This window comes from Nesoenas mayeri (assembly GCF_963082525.1).
Source record: "Nesoenas mayeri genome assembly, chromosome: Z".
In the NCBI taxonomy this organism is placed as follows: Eukaryota; Metazoa; Chordata; class Aves; order Columbiformes; family Columbidae; genus Nesoenas; species Nesoenas mayeri.
This window is the reverse complement of record NC_137542.1, coordinates 8,410,539-8,432,143: the sequence shown is the minus strand read 5'-3', so window position 1 is coordinate 8,432,143 and position 21,605 is coordinate 8,410,539. Positions and strand designations below refer to the sequence as shown.

The window sequence follows — 21,605 nt, the reverse complement described above, 5'->3', positions numbered from 1 at the left end:
ATGCAACTGCCCATAGGAGAGCACAGAAATAGAAAGTCTACTAGGATGTCCTCAGAGAACTGTACTCCAAACTGTGCTTCAAAGGATTCAGAGTTTGCTCCTCTGAAAAACGAGATTCTGTTCTAAAATATAATGGATAAACATCTAGCACTGAGCCAACCAAGGCTTTTCCCTCATTATCTAACTATGTCCTATCCCAGCCTCCCAGTGGAGGGCCATGTTTGCTGAGGCTTCAGAAGGTCCAGTTATCTCAGCAGTCACTACACTACACTGCTCCACAGGGAGCAAGTCCAGGCACTGGATATGTATCTGGAGAGCCCATCTTCCCCCAGTTATCTGCTTCATAATGGATTTCAGCCTGTCCTGCATGAGCTCAGGGCAGATTTGATAATGACTGTAATGCAAAGAACATTCTGCAGTACAATAAAGCCCCAACAACACTCCTACGGCTATAGGGATCAGCAGCACAGCGACTGAGGTAAAACAAAGCACCCAAATGACGTGTACGCTGAGGGGCAGACAGGACAGGACAGCTATTCTCTCATGACATCTTCACATCATGCAAAATTCTTTTACGAATTATGTGCTTTAGTCACCTACAAGACATTGTATTCAGGGGAAGGTTGAGTAGATAAAGTTCTGCAGCTTGCTTTTCACTGGATCTACCTAATGGTCTGTCACAGCCTCAGAAATACCTGAAACAAAGGAATGTATTGAGATACTTAAATATTGCAATATAGCAAAATTAAAGAAGTCTTCTAAAACTGAGACCAATTACAAAATTTTAATGAGAATTTGGTGTTGAATTTGTTCTTCTACCTTGAAACAAGACATGCCCTTCTCTGAAAGGGCTGTTTTGAGTTTGATTCTTTTTGACAGCAGTTCTTAACCTGGAGTATACTGCCATGAGTCATCCAGTTTGTTAGAAATACTGCAAAATCTTGTAATGATTCATGTCTGCCTGTTTTCAGTAACCAAAATATAAAATTGCAGATTATTTAGTTTTGAAGTATCACAGTCATTCCACATAAATATGGATCTGACTGGCACACACACATACATTTTATTTGCACAGGGCTGTGTGCTCCAGAAGTGTCCAATACAAGGACTGCCCTGGAAAGCTGTAACGCTGCCCATGGTTAAAATAACTTCCATGTTGCCACAGAAGCCTGAGAATGGTTCACTGACTGATGGTATCTCACTGTACAAATGGCTCATAAAAGCTGTTAAATCTGTCATGCACTCTAAAGGCATTTTAATCTAACGACTATTTTCACTTATATAAAAGCTGTCAGGAAAATCTATTCCTCAAATGACAAGAAGAAACAGATCCTGACAAGACTCAGGATTCTGGCACAATAGACTAATATATCTCTTCAGTATGCTTTTCATGATTGCTCTGTAGTTTCTTCACGTGGTATCTTTAAGCAAAACTGTGCACAGATGCAGAGGTATATTTTGATTTCTGATGTGTCCTTGTAGGTGGAAAAGCAGGCATCTTTCTGAAGATTGAAGGGGCTGGCAGTGGGAGAATCAGATGAAAGGGAGAACTAGGATAAAGCACAATACAAAAGGAACAAAGGTTTGAAGAAAGTGAAAACCAAACCACACCAAAATACAATCTTTACTTTCCCTGTGCCTCTTTTCAGGCTGTAAACTTACATGTTAATGATGGATTGGGTGGCATTTCTAGCAACACATTTGAGGAAAGTTCAAAGGAAAAGACACTCAAGAAGGGACTTTTGCCCACCCTGACTTGTAGACAAATGCCAAGGAGCACTACAGCAGAACAGCTTTCCGTACCTGCTCTCCTCCCAGTGAACAGCTGTTCATTCTTGTCCCCATGCATCTTTCTTTTCCTGAAGATCACTCCCAGCCTGTTACTTGGAAGAAAGGAGTTACCTTCTAACACACATCTGCCATGGGGCCCACAGGCCATTGCCTCATCCACACGTTGCTCTTCCAGGAAGAACAATGAAGCTATAAAAAAGCTCCCCATCAGGCTGACACATTTAAAAGCTGCTGGGATCACATCTGGCCCAAGGAAGGGGAAGCTGTTTCATGATCTTCGGCTTCCCTGCCTTGGGAAGCAGCTCTCCAGGGAGGGAAACCTTACAATAAAGTCATAGAGCTACTGTGCATGGTCAGGAAGAGCAGCTTGTCAGAGAGACCATCCTCTCACCTTCCTCACACTGAGAACACTTTCAAATCTGCTCTCTCCTTAGAAATTTTTGCCCATGTTTTCATTTTTTTCGTTCTGGCTGTCAACTTGTCTGTTAGGAGAGAATCTCGATGAGAAACCAATCCTGTTAAGATTCTTAAAAGAGGTTGCTTTCAGCAATGCAAATGTGAGTAGAAAGGAAGTCTAACTCCAAAGCAAATCAGTACATGTACCCATATTTGTATTTTAGTGAACACTGAAGATAGACTGGTTAGCTGGAAAGCTGTAAGGTTTTAAAGAACAGCAATAACTTCTATTTTGTTCTTAGACAGAACTATTGTTCTACAATTTTTCTCAACCCAGAAAACCGATGGCAAATGTAAAGCCTCAGAGAAGCCAAACACCTAGACACTGTACATTCTTGAGCCCCTTTCTGCTGCTTTTGAAATATATGGTCATGTTGCCATTGACTTTGAAAGGTGTTAAGAGCTCACGCTTTCTCTGAAAGCTGCATTAATTAAGGAAACAGTGTGGGGTTAGAAATGGGCAAATAATTTCCCAGCAGTAAATGCGTATGCAGAGGCAAGAGGCTGCAGCCAGACCCTTTGCCACAACTGCCCTTCTACCTCCACCAGTCTGGTGGCAACTCCACACGCCAACCAGGAGCACACCAAAAATGAGCACATTTTATCGCTCTTTTACTGTGATCAAACTACTGTTCTGTTCTGTTAGGAAGATTTTGATAGGTGTTCAGACCTCTACTCTCCTTGCAGTCAGAGAGTGCCTAAAATCCTGTGTGCCTTGACTGTTTCTTTATTTCACAAGTGACGCTCTGATAATTTCACCAATTACAACAAATGACAATTTTAAATTCTTCACCCTGCTGCCAAGTTTTTCATTTATTATTATTAAATACTTGCAGCAGTTTCTCTAGTATTGTCCCTCTCTTTCCTATAGTGGCATGGCACTCCGACACATTTTAAGCATCTGTTGAATCCCTGTCCTTTTCCCATATGCCTGAAAACACTTTATTGCACTTTTAAATGACTAATGCTTCAATATTCCTATTCTGCTATCTGCTGAGGAAAAGAAGAAAGGAAAAGGCTGAGTAATTGTGTTTCAGAGACAGCAGCTTTACAGATGACTGCATTTATTTATGATTAAAATATATTTTTAAATATTGTGCCCGTGCAATGGAGCTATAACTTGATAAATGCTTAGTTCTAAGAGAATACTTTCTTTAGCTATGAAAAATTCTTTTGATAGTTCAAGACCATTAAAGAAAAAAAAAACAAAACCTTACAAAGAAGAGAAAAGTATTCAATTAGCAGCTGCTGAAATGCACTCTGGTTTTCCCAGTCAAATCTGAGAGTCACATCTCAGATTGAAGCAAAAGTCAGGATAAAAGACTTCACATGCAGATGCTGAGATCCTGACCCTAGCCAAAGGAATAACCATAGACATGCCACTCTGTGCCTCAGTCTCCCCATCTGTAAAACTGAACCTACTTGCTGACTAGAGCTTGTAATACATTCTAAGTGAGGGACTGTGTGTGCACATGCATCTGTGGATGTCTGTGTAAAATCTGGTTCTCTCACAGGGCAATCCATGAACTGAAGTCACAATCAAATGTGGTATGACAGAGAAGCATCCAGCTGTGCTGGTTTCCTGGCTTGAGACCTTTCCATCTTGCTTCCTTACTTAGGTGCTCGTACCTGGTGGGATCTCACTTCTCTGCTCTTTCGTTGGTTAGTGTCCCTTCTGCTCACATCACGCTGGGCCCTTTGCTCACTCCCAGTTGTTCACTGGTCTTTCCAACCTGCTCCTTCCTGTCCTTACATGACTGTTGGTCATCATCTCCCTCCCACATCACAATTAGTGTAAGCTCTGCTCTTCAGGTTGCCCAGCCAGTTGGCAAAGATGCTTTTGCCCCATTTGGTAAGGCTGATCCCCTTCCAAGCAGTCTTGATCCTCAAAGAGGGCCCCATGGTCACAGAAGCCAAACCCTGCTGCTGACTTCAGTTGTGCAACCAAGTGTTGACCCACAGGATCCATCCAGTCCTCTTCAGGCCCTCCTCCTCACTGTCAGTATCAGAGAGATCACTGACTGGCCTCCCACAACCTTGAGCATTGCATGCAGAGCCACATAGCTGGTATTTCCCAGGTCACTCCCAACAATATACTGGTGTTCAGGTGGAACAGTAGCAGGGAGTAATAATCTGAGGATTGAAAGAGTCCTTCCACAACATCCCGCTCCTGAGCCCCTAGCAAGCAGCAGACTTCTGCAAGTCAGGTCAGCAGATGGGGTCTGCATTCTCCATGAGCAGGGAGTCTCCCAGCGCTATCACTCTCCATTTCTTGCCACATGGTTCAGGTTTAGCCAGCTCAAGAGCTTCACTGGACAGAGCTCTCAGCCAGGGAGCTGCCACAGCACTGAACCTATTGCAGATCTGCATGTGGAGCAGAAGCTTTCCCCTTGGGGCCAGAAGGCACCAGCTTCCAGACTTCACTATCATGGAAGTTTCCACTTTCCAACCTGATAAGCGGAGACTCTGCCTGTCCCTCTGCTGCACTTGAAGGTTCAGGCTTTTGAAGCTGTAGGGTCTCAGAGAGGACCTGCTTGATCTCTTTCTTGTCATCTCTGATGCTGTGCAGTCTGCTGACCTGCTCCCACAGCTTATGTACTTGGTGACACAGATTCTCAATAAGAACAACCAAAAGGCTGTCTCCCATTGTCCCAACCACAGCAAGAGGCCCCAGGTGCCTCTGCAGCCTGACATCTGCAAAGTTTCATCCTCCTGAAGCTCCATGTGCTGGTCAAGACTTCTGTTGTTACAGGGAAAATGGCTCCAGTGGCTGATGGGACCAGACCCTGTGACACATCATTGTCCTAACTGAGGACACGGGGCCTGTTGTCAGCAGAGGCAACAGTTCGCTTCTATGGAAACTGCCGTACAAACAGCCACCTCTCAGAGCTGTGCTATAGGCCAGGTCTTACAGAGACCTCTACCTAGTACCTGCTAGAAGAGTGCTTGACCCTCCTTGATCAGGACTCAAGAGCTGCAAGGCCAGAGCCCCCTTTGATCAGGAACAGGTGACAGAGCTTGCTACAAGCCACTGAAGCTTGCCAGCAGCCATGGGCTCACCTAGCTGTCCTCATGGTACCCTAATGTTCCTGCAAGGGTTCCCAGGACTCTCCTAACCATTCCAGAAGACAACTCCAAAAGATCAAGTAAGTCTCAATGCAGAGCCCAGAAACTGCTGTGCAAATGGCTGTGTATGGCAGAGTCAAACAGGGAAGGATTGCAGTCTTTCCAAGCCCTAGATGCAAGAGACTTTAAATGAAGCTTTTAGGTGACATAAACAAAAACACAGATGGCATAGGTAAGTTTTAAAACTCCTTGACATAGGACTTACAGGTGCCAGCAATTTACAAGGGCTCAAAAAGCAACTGTAAAAAAAAATCTGGAAGAAAAACCTGTCACAGCTACTAAATACAGTGATACTCCCTCTGACCATGGCAAATACTGACCATCGTATCAGAGACAGTCACCATACAAGAGTCCTATTTTATACCCTTTCTTAGCTATCTCCTGCTTACCACAGATGTTCAGAGCCCTGCTGCCAAGACAGGCTTTTAGCCTGACTCACAATTGCCTCATAGTCTACTGGTGAAACATGTCATCCTCCTGAGTCCAAGGGCTGCTTGGGTTGGGGACAATGCAGCTCTCTTCCTCTCTCTTGTTCTAAATCAGGTCCCTATTCTCCTAAGAGCTGTCAAGCACTTTGATGTCTTTAGACAGAAAGATCCCCAGTGGCACTGCACAGGCAAATCACAGTGTAATTAGCATGAACAGGGCAGTGCGGAGAAGGGTGCAAGATAATGGTCAGCATAGGCGTGTGATTAGCCTTGCTATTTGATTTTCATATAAGGAGAGCAGACAAGTGAAAATACCACAGGGAAAACAGTTCAGGACCCCTGTGTCACAGATCTTGCAGGTACTGTAGAGGCACATGGGCTCCCTGTTGTCTTGCCTTTGCTCCACAGTGCCTGAATATGGAAACGCAGCACATGATTTTGCACTGCTGGAGTCTCAGAGCTTCAGACAGATCTGCCTGCTGACATCACTCTGCACCCCAACCTGGATCCTATCGGAGCAGATCATGCTGAAAGGCAAAATCTGCAAATTTAATTTCAAACAACAACAAAAAAATTCACTGGGAGAGATCTTCCAGCTTCAAAGCTTCCAGGCTACACGCAGTTTCTGAAACGTTATGTCCTCCAGATCTTGCTCTGACTCAAGAGCCTACAGGGCTCTTTGCTGGTATCTCCAAGAGGCTGATCTGCCTCAGAACACAAAATCTCTCACAGCCACAGGCTTTCCAAGCCTACCTGCCCAGTTTGCTTTCCTTGTTTACATCAGGGAACCAAGCCTCTAGACTTGCAGAGAGGCCCTCTTCTAGAAGCAGAAGCCATGCCTTACAAACCCAAATTGTAGCTCTCTAACCTTCCTGTTAGTCTTCAACATCTTGGAGAAGTCTTAAAAGATACAGTGCCTTGGCAGGCACAGACGTGGGTAAATTTATGGGGTTTGTATCAAGCTGTGCCACAGCAGTGAATCTTAAAAATCCAGGATCTCTAGTTGTCTCCAAACAGAGCTAGTGGAAAAACATGGTAACTACTACCACAGTTTCAGTGAACTCACCAGATTAGAAATTATATTAAAAATTCAGTTTCAAAGAATGTTTTCTGATGGAAATTTCTCAGCGTGTCCTGTATTTAGGTATTTTGTGTTACAATACTCTTGAGCTGGACTGCTGTGTTGAGTAGAAGTCCCCAAGTCCCTTGGTATCAAGCCAGTCCAGAATTCATCATTGCAAAACCATCTGCAGGAGATGGAAAATCGAATGTAGTCTTATTCTAATAACACTGTTGACTATTCCTTCCAAGTATGAAGGCTTTCCCTCTAAGCTGACAACCTTGGAAGTGGCTGAAGCTCTGAATCTTTGTCAATAATTGAACAGCATTCATCAAAATTCATACAGCTTGCCTTTGCTTCCAGACCAATGTTATTAAATAGAGTAGTGCAGGTTTACAGCCGTTAGACGTTGATGAATGCAGTAGCTACTGCCAAAAGAAACAATCTGCTGACATCGAGACTGCAGGACTCTTCATAACAATCAAATAAAGACAATGTTTTAAATTAAGTAGGAAACTATCAAAGACATTTTACTTCATCTAAATGGCACAGTCTTTTTAATATGTATAATGCATTATAAAATCCACTTTATTTGCCTCCAATATTTTTCCAACTGAACAGGAAGCTTTTAAAACAACAATTACCTTATCACTTTGAAACTCATTTGCTGCTTGCAAGTCATGTTGTGTCAGAGCCAATACTTTCATGCAAGTCTTTATCTCTGGTAGGCAGTCATATTAAAAAATTAATAATGACCACTTCATTTTTCAGAATCTGTAATCGTCTTGCTACATAATTGTGAATGCAAGGTAGGGAAGAAGGGAAAACTTGAGTTTTGAAAACATTCATAAAATCTCTAGGTTCTGGCGCTCACTTCTGTCCCTGTCACTTAAAGATACCACTGCCTTATCAATGTTAGCCCTGTCAAAACAAGTAGAAATACGACAGTCTGTCTGAACCTGGATTTAACATTACTGATGTTCCTAAAAATTCCCCTTTAACATGTCTCCACATGCAAAAAGGGCAGTTTTATCTCCTTCAAGGTCTTACTAAACCAAGGTACAGTAGCAGGAGGCATTAGGATGCACTCGTGCTTTTTGTAAGCAGCTAAACAGTGAGTAGTACGGAGAAGATTCCAATGGAAATTACTTGAGGATGCAGATGTTAGGAAAAAGCAGCACACCAATACAGGTCCTTGATTTACAAAGCAGACTGAGGTGGTAAGGCTTGGAATAGGAAGGTTTATAGTACTCGAGACATTAAAATCCCTCCTGGACACATTCCTGTGTAGCTTCATCTGGGTGTTCTTGCTCCGGCAGGGGGACTGGACTGGATGATCTTTTGAAGTGCCTTCCAATCCCTGACATTCTGTGATTCTGTGAAATCAGCACACTCACTACTGCTAATCAACACGCATTTTCATACTGGTCACACAATTCCTAGGTGAAATTATCGCAAGAAAAGGGGCTGCACAGACAAAACTGGTCTTATGGTTCCTACTGCACATTCCTCTAAAATTTTGGAGGGTTGTTTTAGATTATTCTTTCCTGTACCCATCCGCTTTTTTGTTGCATCCTCTTTTCACTGCTATTGGGCCTAGATTCTTTCTTCTTCACATAAGGTTACATCACTTTACGAAAATTCAAAAATGCTGTACATCTGCACAAAATAATCACACGCTAAATTTCTGTGTTTTAATAAAGTATATAACAAGTATTTATATATTATTTTTATTATTGGAGCTCCTTCCAGGTATGCAAAGTCAACTCTCCAGAAAGAAGCCATTAAATTGCCACAAATAATAGATTATTTGATTTTTAGGATAGACATGCAGTATTTATTAGCTGGGAGAAGGAAATTCGGGGAAAATTCAGCCATTACATGACCAAATGTAGCTATCCTTTAAATTATAGAATTCACCCTACTGAAGTCATGACAAAACTGATGGTAACTCCAGTAATAATCACAGCATTATTTCCAAGCTTATTTAACCTTAATGAAGCATAGATCCCATCAATAATTAATGTACAATCATAAAAAGTTAATAATGCTGTGGAAGTATGAAAAGTTAATAAAAGATTCAAACTTATTTTAAGCTAGTAATAGCCTATCCCTCACAAGTCCTATTACATGGGTTCTCCCATTCATCTGCTTACAAAATCAGTTGTAAATGAAATGACACAAGAAAGAGATATATAGCAGGCTTTTGTGCTATGTTTAGAACTTTTGGGCAAAGCAGCCTGGCTCTTTGCACTTATAACATGCAGAGTCTTCGCTGCAAGGCCACCAGAGACCACAGGCAGACATGGGACTCTAGACAGGCCTAGTTCGATGCAGACATTAATTCCAGTGAGTGCTATAAACATATCATCTAAAAGTAAGAGTTACAGACTGTTAGGCACAACCATTTGGTTTCTTGTACTGTGTAACCACTCTTTAAAAATCGACTATGTGCTTAGTAATATATTGATTAATCATTCATCTAACAACAATTTCTAAAAATCTACCTGCAAGAGAAATCTCAACCATTAAGTCACTCTGTTTCAAGACGAAGATGCATCTTTGCTCCTGACTCCTTCACTTAAAACTGGAGTGTTCCAGGAGGAGCTAATACAATTTATCATTGTATATTTATACTGAAGTCACAGTTATCCTGAATCTTACGAAGCCTGAACTTCTGAATCAGAAGTATCATTTTAGGTATGACATCAAGCTGAAAGACAAGCTGTGAAGACTGATGAACTCTAAAAATAAGGGTCAATCTCTAAGCATTGTTGTAAGCAATCATCACGACAATTCCCGGCAATACCACTCCCACATATTTCCTGCAAATGCATCTGCATATGGTCAGTTTCTATACAGTCTCCAACAGCTCCACTGAATTCACAGTTGTGAACAATTACATAACACCTGCAAAGTCACCTGTGTGAGAGAGTGTATGATCAGACTTTAGGAACGTGATCTGAGAACTACTTGTAGGATGTCAAACATCTCACAGAAATTTCTGGTGGAATACACCAGTGAAGTGTAGTATGACTACAAGGAAAGCTATCAGAGAAAAAATGTCTACTGCTAAAATGCTGGGACGTGAGGATGGACGGAGGACACCCTTCAGACTGCCACAGAAGTCATGAAATAAATCACGAAACCTAAGGTGCACCAGCCAAGTGAGTTAGAAATACGGAAACATACAGTATAATTTCTCCAGAAAGCAGTATTTTATTTTATTTGTTGCCGTGTTTTTCTGCATTCATAATAGCTTTATTTGAGTTTATTTGTGGGACTCAGGTGCTGCTAATTGGATTATCTGTTTCTGCTTTGGAGGGGGAAAAGATACCACAATTTAGAAACTATTTACTTCCCACATCAAGGCACCAAAATGTTCTGTCAGCTGCTTGGGGAATTCCAGGTTGGTGTAATACTTTAGGTTTCTAAAGGAAGCACCAGACTTGGCAGCCTGATTCCTAAAACTGGTCTATAAACTCTATTGGAATTTCTAGAGAGCAGAAAATGACAATACTCTTTAAAAGCTAAATCGCTTGCATGAATCTGTTTGCTGCAAGAATGATCTTGATGACTTCACCCTTGTTTACACTGCTAAAACAAAACCTTCCATTTCAATGTCTGGAGTGGCTGGTGAGGAGCCTGAAGTCAAGTCCCCTGCAAGCCTGATGAAATTGGACATCACGCTTAAAGAGACCTATTCTGCTTTTGAAAATCCTCCTGATGTCAAAACCATTGCCAAAAAGTTTGAATGGGTTTGATATCGCAAAATATGCATTCAGCATCTTGCTTTGCTCTGATCTTTCCTACTGATTGGTTCTAAGAAGGCTTGATTTTTGTATTTAGGGTAACTTAGTATGGGTTTGTGAGTTGCTATTAACTCCTTTCCACCCTTTTTGAAATTTCATGTAACTTATGCAAGTTAAACATCATGCTAAATAAACTCAGCCATATTCCTACAGACTAAAGGGAAAATATATGTTTAGAGGTGCAGACCAGAGGAAGTGGTGCCGTTGTGTCACAGACGAGTCAATAATACAGTAATGCATTACACCTGAAGTGATCTCCAAATTTTTATATATCTGAGCAAATCAATTTCTCAACACTGTGTGCTTGGGTGAGTAAATATGAAAAGCTCTCAAGTCTTTGAAGTGTGCAAACAAACAAAAAGAAGTAACACATCAACCCCTCTACCATGATCTCTAAGAAACATAAAAATTTAAATATACTTCTGAGAAGAAATGAGAGAAAAATTCAGCAGTAATTTTGAGTGATAATACCACTCTGTTCCCGTAGGTAGATAGTGGCACATGTTACATTCTGTGTCATATGCATTTTCACATTGTTATCTATTTTAAGTTTAATTAAAGTTGCCGAGTCATCACTGGAAATGTCTTCCACCTTAGAAGGCTTCAAACATGGCTTGTAGAGTTCTGTACATATAATACAGAAAACTTGCGTGAATGGCACCTGGTTCTAGAAAAAGTTTCTTAAAATCTCTATACAACCAACTCTGATTACTAGCTTTTCCACCTATATTCTAATAAAGCTATGGGGCTTTTTAACTTACAAATTGTCAAAATGCATTTCTACTTGAAAAACAAATCATATTCAATCTTCCTAAATGCTGTGTAATTAAAAAAAAAAAAAAATACACAATGCCTTCTATTACAAACCTGGTTATATATATCACCATTTTACAAATACCACCATTTTATAAATTGAAGTAGTCCTAGAAAGTGTTGGCTTGTTTCAGGACACAGTGAAACACATAAAGCAGGATGTTGCCAACGTTTTTCTCTACTACCAAGTACATTTTTAGTTACTTATGAAGACAAAGAATTATTGATACCTTTAATCAGTTGAAAACTGCACTGAATTCATTGGTGCAAACACTAAGATGTTACTCAGGCTGTCAAGAGGAATAATTTTGATGGGAATTTTTCAGGATGAAGAGAGAGAATACAAAACAGGCTTCACGTGTCTGCTAAGCACAACACAACAGTACTTCTATTTATGTTTTAAAGAAAAATGCAGTAAAGGAGCTAATCCCTTTTGGGCAGTCTCTTAACGTTAATTCTAAAATGTCCTCAAGAAGCTAAGGAGCATCAAACAGTAATCTGCTTTTTTTCCAGAGTGCCCATTTTGGGTGTGCATTTTTCTGTGCTTTTTTGGCCTAATTTTGAAGCACCTTGAAGGATTATTTTAAAAAAACCACAAGTTTGAGTTTACAGTCAGGTAATATGAAAGCTGTCTAACAATTCAACAAAACTAATGCAACATTCAGGAGACACCTATTCACTGAGATTAAGCCAATTTTACAATATGGAGTTATCCAGTCATCTGGAACAAAGGAGGAACGTGGTGGAGAGACAAAGAAAGCAAACAATAAGGAATGACTGGCAAACGGGGAACATAAAGAGACATTTAGAAAGAGCAACAAAAGAGAAGCAGATACATATGCTGAGTGAACAGAATACAAAACAACGAATCCCAAGAAACAGAAGTGATTGAAGCATGTGGATTATGCAGAAATATCGCTCTGCTACAAGAGGAGCTTCCCCCGAATCTGCACAGCATCTGTCACCATCAATTCACACAGCCAGTCTAACTCGAGGATCTAATGATAGGCAGTTTATACAACACCAGCGCATGACATGTCCCTCAGGGCATCTTGTCCTCACAGCATCCCAGGGGAGCAGCACAGCCCCACTGCCTGCACGGCACAGACGGACAAACAACACACACGCTCCACACGGCTGCGTGCGAGACACCTACAGAGCACGAAACACCTATAGAGCACTGTCCTGGTTTTGTTAAAAACAAGTTTCTCTTTTAGGGAATTCGCCTGTCAGCTAAAGCTTTCGTGTTACCTGCATTTTCCTGGAAAACCAGATACATGTTTTGGTAAACATAGCAATGGAATGCGAAGTTATTGATAAGCATGGATGGACATCTCGCGAGAGGGGCAACGACAAACAGGTGACCAAGAAACTGATCAACTGTGTATAACATCCCATTCACATGAATACTTCATATAAAAGTGGGAGATCACGAAGATCTCATCCCTTTTCCTTATGGCCGACATTGGGAGAGGACCTTGAGAGTCGTCTCTGCAAACTGAGGCCCTAGTGACAGACTGAATCCAGCTCCGGTTGGCTGCAGAGTCCAGTCCAGGACTTCGGGTGCCGGCTCTGCAGTTGCTGAGACTTTCAAGATTGGTTTTGTATATTTTGTATTATTTTCTCTATTCTTATTAGTAGCATTAGTAGAACATTTTTAATTTTTCCAACTCTCTTCTCTCTGTCCTCTGTCCCTCCCTTCTGGAGAGAGGGAGGGGCTGAAGGGGGCAGGAGAGGAGGTTAACAATACATCTGCCAGGGTTTTATTATCACCCCGCAATCAAAACCTATGACAAGCACCTATAGAACACTCATAGCAAAGGGAAGAATAGATCTGGCACACGTGGACTGCTGGAAAATCCTTCCCTTCTGCTCTGCAGGAGACAAAATCAAAAAGCCCCACATGGTGGATACTGCTACAGAAGAAAGTCACTGATCGTTGCAACTACTTGGAACTTGGTACAACTTGCTTTTTAGTTAACCTTCATGTTAAAATCTGCCTGGAATTTGTTGGTGTTTTCTAGGAGAACTGGACATTATTTTGTCAAAATTAAAACCTATATTTTGAATATCCAAAACCTAAACCCTATGTTCATACGTCCTTTAATGCAATTTTCATCATATAACTAAAGCTCTAATGCAAGCATCAGGTTTTTCTTATGAGACAAGTGACTTCTTTTTAAAGAAACACAAATAGAATGTTACATTCAAAGCCTCTTATAAATATTGCTTTGAGGACCGCAACACACAGAAAAAGATATTTCATATTCCCCAAACGCTTCTTAAAATTAGAGGGGACCAGCCAGTACACTCAAACATGCAAGGTCTTTTGAATTTTCAGAACAACTAAACAAAAAATTAGAATTAAAAAAGTGCCACATATGTAATGACTGTTCTAAATTCACTTGGTTTTCATAGCTCCCTAAACCCTGATGTGGTGGTGATGACAAACAGGAGTTGAAGAGTCACTTGTTTCACACAACTGACTTCAGTATTACAGAAATTCTCTTGCTAAAGAGTAGTTCAGCTGTTGGCTTGACTACATGAAATACTGGCAGGAAAACATAGGCAGGCAGAGAAAGAAGAATGCTCTTCTTCTATGCTTCTGTAAGTTGAAACTTTTTATTTTACTTACATTTGAAATCATATTTGAAAACTATTCAATCTGTCCAAAAGCAGAATAGCAACAAGTAAAGGAAAATTTACCCCACTGATTGTAGAAAAAGAAATCCTATGGGGCTGTAACATACCTCAAGTCCAAATTGAAGTTTGCATTAGAATAGACGTAAGACTAGAGATTAATATTCTGCAGCAATTTTCATTTTATTTATGGTGGGGAGGGGAAGAAGGGATTTTTCTTACAAAATCTTCAGTTCTTTGCAATGCACTATACAACGAGTTGTTAAGAGGAAACAGTTTCCACTCTGCCTGCAAAAGCTTTCCTGAGGGCAGAATAATGGATTTAGCGTGAAAAAGTAGGATCTTCAGATTACAGAATTTGAAAGACATGAAATGTTTTAAGTTTTAATGGTGATGCTTACTTGAGTCTGCCCCTACTACCTTGTCAATGTCAGGATTACAATAATCTACAATAAAGCACAATGTGGCACATACATCAGTCATATTAAAGTCACTTAGTATTCAGTAACTCTTTGATCAGTTTAAGACAATTTAATTAAATCTAGTGCCAGAAAATTGCAGTGTTTTCATGTGCAAAGACACCTCAGATGTGTCTGTCTCCTTCAGAAGCAACTACTTGAAAATAAATCCTCAGATAACTCACACCCTGGAACAACTCAAGCCATCAAACCAGGACTTCCACTGTGAGAAGAAGGAGAAGGAGGAAAAAGGAAGTAGAACATGCCGCATCAGCAGAAATTCCATAATAAATTTCTCCATTTATTATCTAGAGAGCCATTACAGTCACAACTGCTGTTGACTCAAAAGAGATGAGAGGGTTTTCTTCGGAGTTAAAAGAAGTGTTGCTTGCCAACTGCTTCTTTAAAAACTACCATTCAAACAGGCACAATGGCTCAGGAGTTGTTCATATGCTTTCCCCTTGAAGTCACATATAGTTGTGTGGATGTCGTTTACTCATGGTACGTAACTATCCTTGCAATTTCTATCAGAAAATGCAATTATCACACTGCATTACACTTCCTGTCAGTAACGATAAGTATCAAATACGCAGCAAAAGCAAGAACAATCGTTTTGACCCACTAAATTGAAAGCCAGACTGTACACAGCTCCCCTGCACTACCCTAGCACGAGTTTTGTCCTTGAAAGCTTAACTCCCAAAATGGGATAAGAAAGACAAAGAAAGACCACAGTCCATGGAAAGCATAGCTAGATCAAGACATCAGGGCAGTCCAGCAGTCCCCTACGAAGAGAGCTGGGATTTGCCACACTTGGCACTTCTCCCACTTCTACACCTGATGTTGCTCGTATCTGAGGGACCTTAGTTGTTCTCACAATTTATTCTCTGCCTGCAGTAAACTGGGCCACTGTGTACAGAACACCTCTGCCAGTTGTCATTTTACCTTTCCCCACCTTCAATCAGTGCACATATGTATCATAGAACTTCTTGGACCATACCTTCCAAAGCAGGGTTGCAAAATAATGAGACACCTCTGCTGAAGCATCATTAAAGAGGTTTCTGACAGCACTTTGTCACCCGTGAGGGAGGAGATTCCCCACAAAGAGTTTTGGCAACCAATGCCACAAGAGCCAAAAGTATGTGAAACAGAAGAATATGTTAGAATTTTTTCCCTGTCATCCCAGATACTGCTTCTCCTACTTTTGCTCATGCTTGCCTGCAACACACAAGACCATGTTAGTGATCAGTCCTGGCCACCAACATATCCTCAAACAGGCTGCTGTGCACTGTTCGTATCTGCTGGGAGAGATTCACAGCATACCAACAGCTAGAAGCTCTGTAGCCTTTGCTGCATGTTCTGGGTCCATCACTGACTTCAAAGGGCTCTGGAAGCTACTGGAACAGGGCATCTTGCTCTTTGCACTTCTTTTCAACACCTGTCAGCAGCTAGGAGCACCAGTCCTCACGGACCAGGTAGTCAATGGTCTGCACGCTGCTCAAAGCAGTGTCAGATGTCTGCTGAATGAGGAAAAAAAGATTGGCCTCATCTTGTTGCAACCTCTTGCATGCAAACCAAGGCTGGGCTCGTTTCACTGATGCTGCTGCGAATGATGCTGAGAACAGGGGCAGGGAAAAGGAGAATATTATTTTCCTGTATTTCCTGACTAATTGCTTACACGTTTAACCAAATGCAATATACCAAATCTTCACAGACACTTGGTGACAAATGCCAGACTGCAATCATACGTCATAATACAATAAAGAACCATCTAGAAAGCTGCCTGCATTATTTGGGAGAAGGACTCAGATTTGATAAGTGGCTAAAAATTAGTTTAATGATTCCCTATTTAGCCTTTAAATCTACTCATAATGTGACATTGTGTTTCTCATTAGGGAATGAAAATGTTGATTTAACATTTCTGTCATTACAGATTAGATATCACATGCTATCTCTCTTTTATTAAAAAGTTCATATTTTGAACATAAAAAGGAATTTGTAGAGTCAGGCACAGGGTTTAAGTTCTTATAATGAGCCATTCATCTTTAGGTCAGGTTTCATAATTAACTGCTACAAGTAAGTTGAGTGCGAGGAAAATGAAATGCAAAAAAATGGAAATTCAGATAACCACTGAAATGATAAGTGTCACATTTGTACAGACTGAAGCGTAATGGAATTTAAAATGGCCAAACTGTTTGTTGTCTCATTTCCGCCACTGAAATCACAACTTCTTTGAATGCATGCTGCATACTGGGCAGGTAGCAAATATCTACTGGCAGCACCTCTGACCTGACAACCAAGGCTTGGCTCTTCTTAAGAGCAAATACCTCAAAACTTTTAATCACAGGACCACACTCCATGGAAGACAGTGTGGGAGGCAGCACGTTCTAGGGAACAGGCCTATGATAATATTTACTGGCCATCTCTTATCCTTCTCATGATCACCCAACATGTCTGCTACTAGATTGGTTTTGCATGGAAAAGTGCTACCGTGAAACCAGCGAACCTATTTCTAGCTGTCCTGCAAGCAGTTACAGCAGCTGCAGCCAGGTGTCCCACAGCTCATCAGTTCTCATGGTGGCTTCCAAACTACAAAAATAGGGCTCACACCAACCCAGGCAATCCAGCACAGGGTTTGGTATCTGGGGTCGCTCATCTGAAAAACACTTCCTTTAGTCTCAGAGTCATGGCAGCAGGAAAAAAAGATCACCTTCAGTGGGCCTTTAGATTTACCGTGGCTTTTCAGACCGAATGGCTACTATCAATCATCTCTGCACTCCCAGCAGGAAATTACATTTCCTGTTGTTTAATGAAACAATGCTTGACATAAGTCTGTGGATTTGTAGTTCCCATAGTGCTACATTAGTAACCTATACTGTGGACAAAGAGGGGCAGAAATACTAATTTTCATCAGACGTAGCCAAGAGATCATATTTTCAGATACTATCTCTCTTATTTTGACTGATTTTTAATTTAAATTTTTGTTTTAATCAGCAAGGCAAGTATATGAAAGGACAAGGAAAGTACACTCTTTTTGTCCATTAAAGATTTATTCTTATATTCATGTCAGTCTCACCTACAAGAAGGACAATTTACATCTCTCCCATAGGCTGCCAACCAGGCTCAGATTCATACATTTATAGGACTAAAAATATTCAGAGCTGCTTATTTCAACCAACAAATTTGTGACATCTTGTTCCTGATGGTGTTTATTTGTTTTCTTATGAGCTTATTGCTGTTTTTTTCCTTCATTTTTAACCTCTCTTTCTCTAGCTGACGGGACAAAGTAGTGACCATTTTCTCAGTCAAAACAGCCCCCCAGTTTCCCCAGGGAGCAGAGACACTGATTCCCCAGGAAGCTGGACATGACATGAGTAAGAAATCCCTGCGAAGCACTGCAAGGCTCAGACACCTTCCCACGCTGGTGTCTGCTATCGCGACAGCTGGGAAGGTCCTGTGCAAAGCTTTACTAGTGGTTTTATTACGTTTTTCCTCTGTCCTCATCTTCCGAACAGTCGTATTCCTCCTGCAAGGAAGTCCCATTCAAGTCAAAAGGAAAACTACTATTTATGTTAGATGAAGCACCCAGGGATCATCTGACTGTGTTTTGGGAGCTAAGCTAGCAGTACAGAAACTAGGGAGTGTGTATAAGGGAACTGCATCTCCTGGCTGGAGAAGATGCTATGAGGAGGGGACTCCAGGCGAGTCAGGGTTAGAGAGGTCCAGGATACCACTGTGTGCTTTCCCATGTCTCTGGGGACAAGTCAGTGCTCAGGACCTCTAGAAAGCAACTGCTCACAGTGCCCATTATAGACGCTGTTGCAGCACACTCAAACCTTTCCAAGGTTTCAGTGGAAATGGGGTAAGTCTTACACAACACCCAGCATTACAGTTAGTCTTTTGACTGTCCTTAGTGTGTCTCTTGTGGAAGAGCGTAAGTTGCCTCACAATTTGGGGTAAAGAGTGAGTATTGGTGGCTCTGGAGACAGTCACAGGCAGTTATCTCCTTTTCACCATTTAAATTTGACAGAAGCTTTCATCCTCCTTAGAAACCCAGAATTTCCCCTCTTGCCAAGAAAACCATTCCAGCCTAACAAGCACCAGTTAAATACTCATTGATGTGGATAATGATTTTTGTCAGTCTGTCTGTGTTGGGGTAAGTATTATAAAATTTGATTTATAATTTAATTAATAAAATTATTAATAATTTAAATTTGAGAAGAAACTTCTTCTCAGTGAGGATAACAGACACTGGACCAAGCTGCCCAGGGGGGCTGTGGAGTCTCCTACTCTGGAGACATTCAAACTCGCCTGGACACGTTCCTGTTTAACCTCATCTGGGTGTTCCTGCTCTGACAGGGGAATTGGACTGGATGAGCTTTTGAGGTCCCTTCCAATCCCTGACATTCTGGGATTCTGTGATTCTGTGATAAAAGAAGGACCTCAAAAAAGCCTCAGCACAGATGTGGAGCCATACTCATGGCAGGAACAATCACTCCTGTAACTTCACTGCTAGTCAGTTCACAGCCCTTGTGCTAGCCAAGCTTCTTCATCACGCTTAAAGGATAGGCATGCCTCATCTAAATTTTATGTTCCATTTGAACTAAAATTAGAGCTGAGTGTTGCTTCCTAAGCCTATGAACCATTAGACTGTGAGATCTGACATTTCCTTGAAAAAAGTCTAGTCCTTGTGTGGCAGCAAGATGGATACAGGTCTGAGGAAAAACTGGAAGATGTGAGCAACCATCTGCTGCTGACCTACACCTGCAGGTATTGCCCGTTCTCTACCAAATATGACAGGACTAGCTGGCAAATTGGGTAGAGGCAGTCTTGAAAACACAGCATCTAATTCTTTTGTGCTTGTGCCTAAGATCTGGCTAACTCATGCAGGACCATTTTCAGGGGAACTTGATGGCACTGAGTATGAAGATGGATTTAATGTTATTGAGTGAGCAAGCATTCTTCCTTACAAACAATATGGCCAACAAATGACTTAATTCCTGCAGGACAGAGCTGTCTTCTATGCAACTTTGCAACTGAATGCTGCACTCACCTCAACAAAGATGAAGCAGGGGATGATGGAATAACTTCTCTGGGTATTGTTTCCTAAAGCCATTTCTCATCAGACTTCTTGCGGAGGCACTGTTCAAAATGTTATTATCCTGAAAAACAAAAGACAAAGGTGTTTCAGTATGTTTAACGTTTTTGGGAACTCCGTATTTAACACAATGAGATTTGTAACATGGAGCACTGACACACTGGACCAGGGATACAGCCTAAAAGGAACATCAAGGTCTAACTTGTGGTTGTACGAAATAACCTAAGGCATCACTCCCTTTGCAGCACAAAAGAGACAGATGCAGGTTACAAGACACATCATGTGCAGAGCAAAAAGCGATACACAATACAACTGTTTTCCTTAATTACAATCCACTCCCAAGCAACGGTGTCTTCCCCAAAGTTGTAAAATTACATTTTCAGCTCACTGTCCTGTCTACAGTGTGTGTTAAATCAAGAGGTCTTGGCAATTGACTTGTGAACTTGCACTTTAAAAGACACGCAGTACATTAATTGTACACATGATCCAAATGACACACAGTACATTAATTGTACACATGATCCAAATGTTTATCTGCATAGAGTCTGCCCTGCTCAGGACAACAGCGTGTCTTACACACAAAAAACAATGCACAAGCAAATACAACAAAAATGCAATGAAGGACTGTGCCCTTGTTGCAGAGCCTTTCTAGTCTGCTCTAAATTCATACACTAACCCACAAAACATTACCTACTTAGAATTACTTCAGGCCTCTGGCTATTCTAATTAACACACCATTATAATGCTCTTTACAGCACAAAAAGTAGGAAAGGAGAGAACTGAAGACTAACATGGAGAATTTTTACTGGGAATGCATGTGCTTTTCTGCATGCATGAGGAAACACATCAAGATGCGAAGCCTGGTTTAAATGATTTTGGAGAGGGGGAAAGGCTAGCAGGGAAAAGGGGTCTGGAAAAGCAGCACATAGCTCAGAGCTGCCAGGTGCATGTTTGCACAGAGCATGAGACACAGAAGAGAACGGAAATCCGTTGCCATCAATTTTAACACGAGTAAATGAAGCAAAAGTACAGATTTAGGCAGGCCTGACCTCACTTCTAACACTCACACAGAAACCCTGCCCAGATCATAAGCATCTCCACAGGCTAGGGGCAGGGGGGAGGAAGGAGGTGAAAGCTGGTGTTATTTTCCAGAGGATGCTTTGCACAACATCTTCCCCCGGCTCTGTGACCTCGCTGGCATCTGGGTGGCAATTCAGGCCTTGGCATATGGAGCCTGTGAGGTTCACGAAGGGGTCAGTGCTTTCTCACCAGCTCTCAGCAGGTCCACTGGAAGAAATACTATTATCAGAGAACCGAGTTCAGCAGAGGTTATGAAGCCTGAGGAGCTGGGTCAGCTGCCAGTGCCTGCCACCTGCACCATGCTGCAGGCTCTTCTTTTGCCACCTATGATAATGTATTTCTTATCTCAGCTCTTAACAATTTGACCTAGAGCTGTAAAATACACAATGTATACGACGGTTTTGGTAATATGGTTCTAGACACAGCACAGCTGTAATGACTCCAGTGAAGCCACGTCCTGTGGCTTCTGAACTATTAACCACGGAAAAACGCAGTTCCAGGTCAAACAAAATACTCAGGAGATGTTGCCTGTGACACACTTCAGACACTCCCATCCCACACTGTATCCCAGTTCGGAAATAGAAATGTTCTGGATTTTCAAAATGCCTGTTTTTCCAAACATACTTCAATGTTACTTTGGAGATAAAATGAGGTTTATCTTAAAGGTTAGTGTCATTGTGGTTTGTTTTGTTTTGGTGGGGTTTTTTTGCTTTGTTTTGTTTTAAACTAACTCTACTTGGGCTGTAGAAAAAATTTCCAGACATTCATTTTTTAACAACATTTTTCATACCACCAGCTCTTACATCATGTGGGTCTCCCTTTAACTCAGCAAACACATGGTGCCTG

General features: G+C 41.4%; 1 protein-coding gene across 1 annotated transcript in view; it reads right to left on the bottom strand.

The window, feature by feature from the left end:
• Nucleotides 1–19,697, bottom strand: part of PLPPR1 (phospholipid phosphatase related 1) — a gene marked incomplete at both ends in the record, with an annotated part of 67,556 nt that extends 47,859 nt beyond the window's left edge. Inside the window, one exon of the mRNA XM_080361935.1 lies at nucleotides 19,635–19,697. Within this exon, the coding sequence (XP_080218061.1) occupies nucleotides 19,635–19,697 (63 nt within the window). The remainder of the gene's footprint in view (nucleotides 1–19,634) is intronic.
• Nucleotides 19,698–21,605: the final 1,908 nt, after the last annotated feature.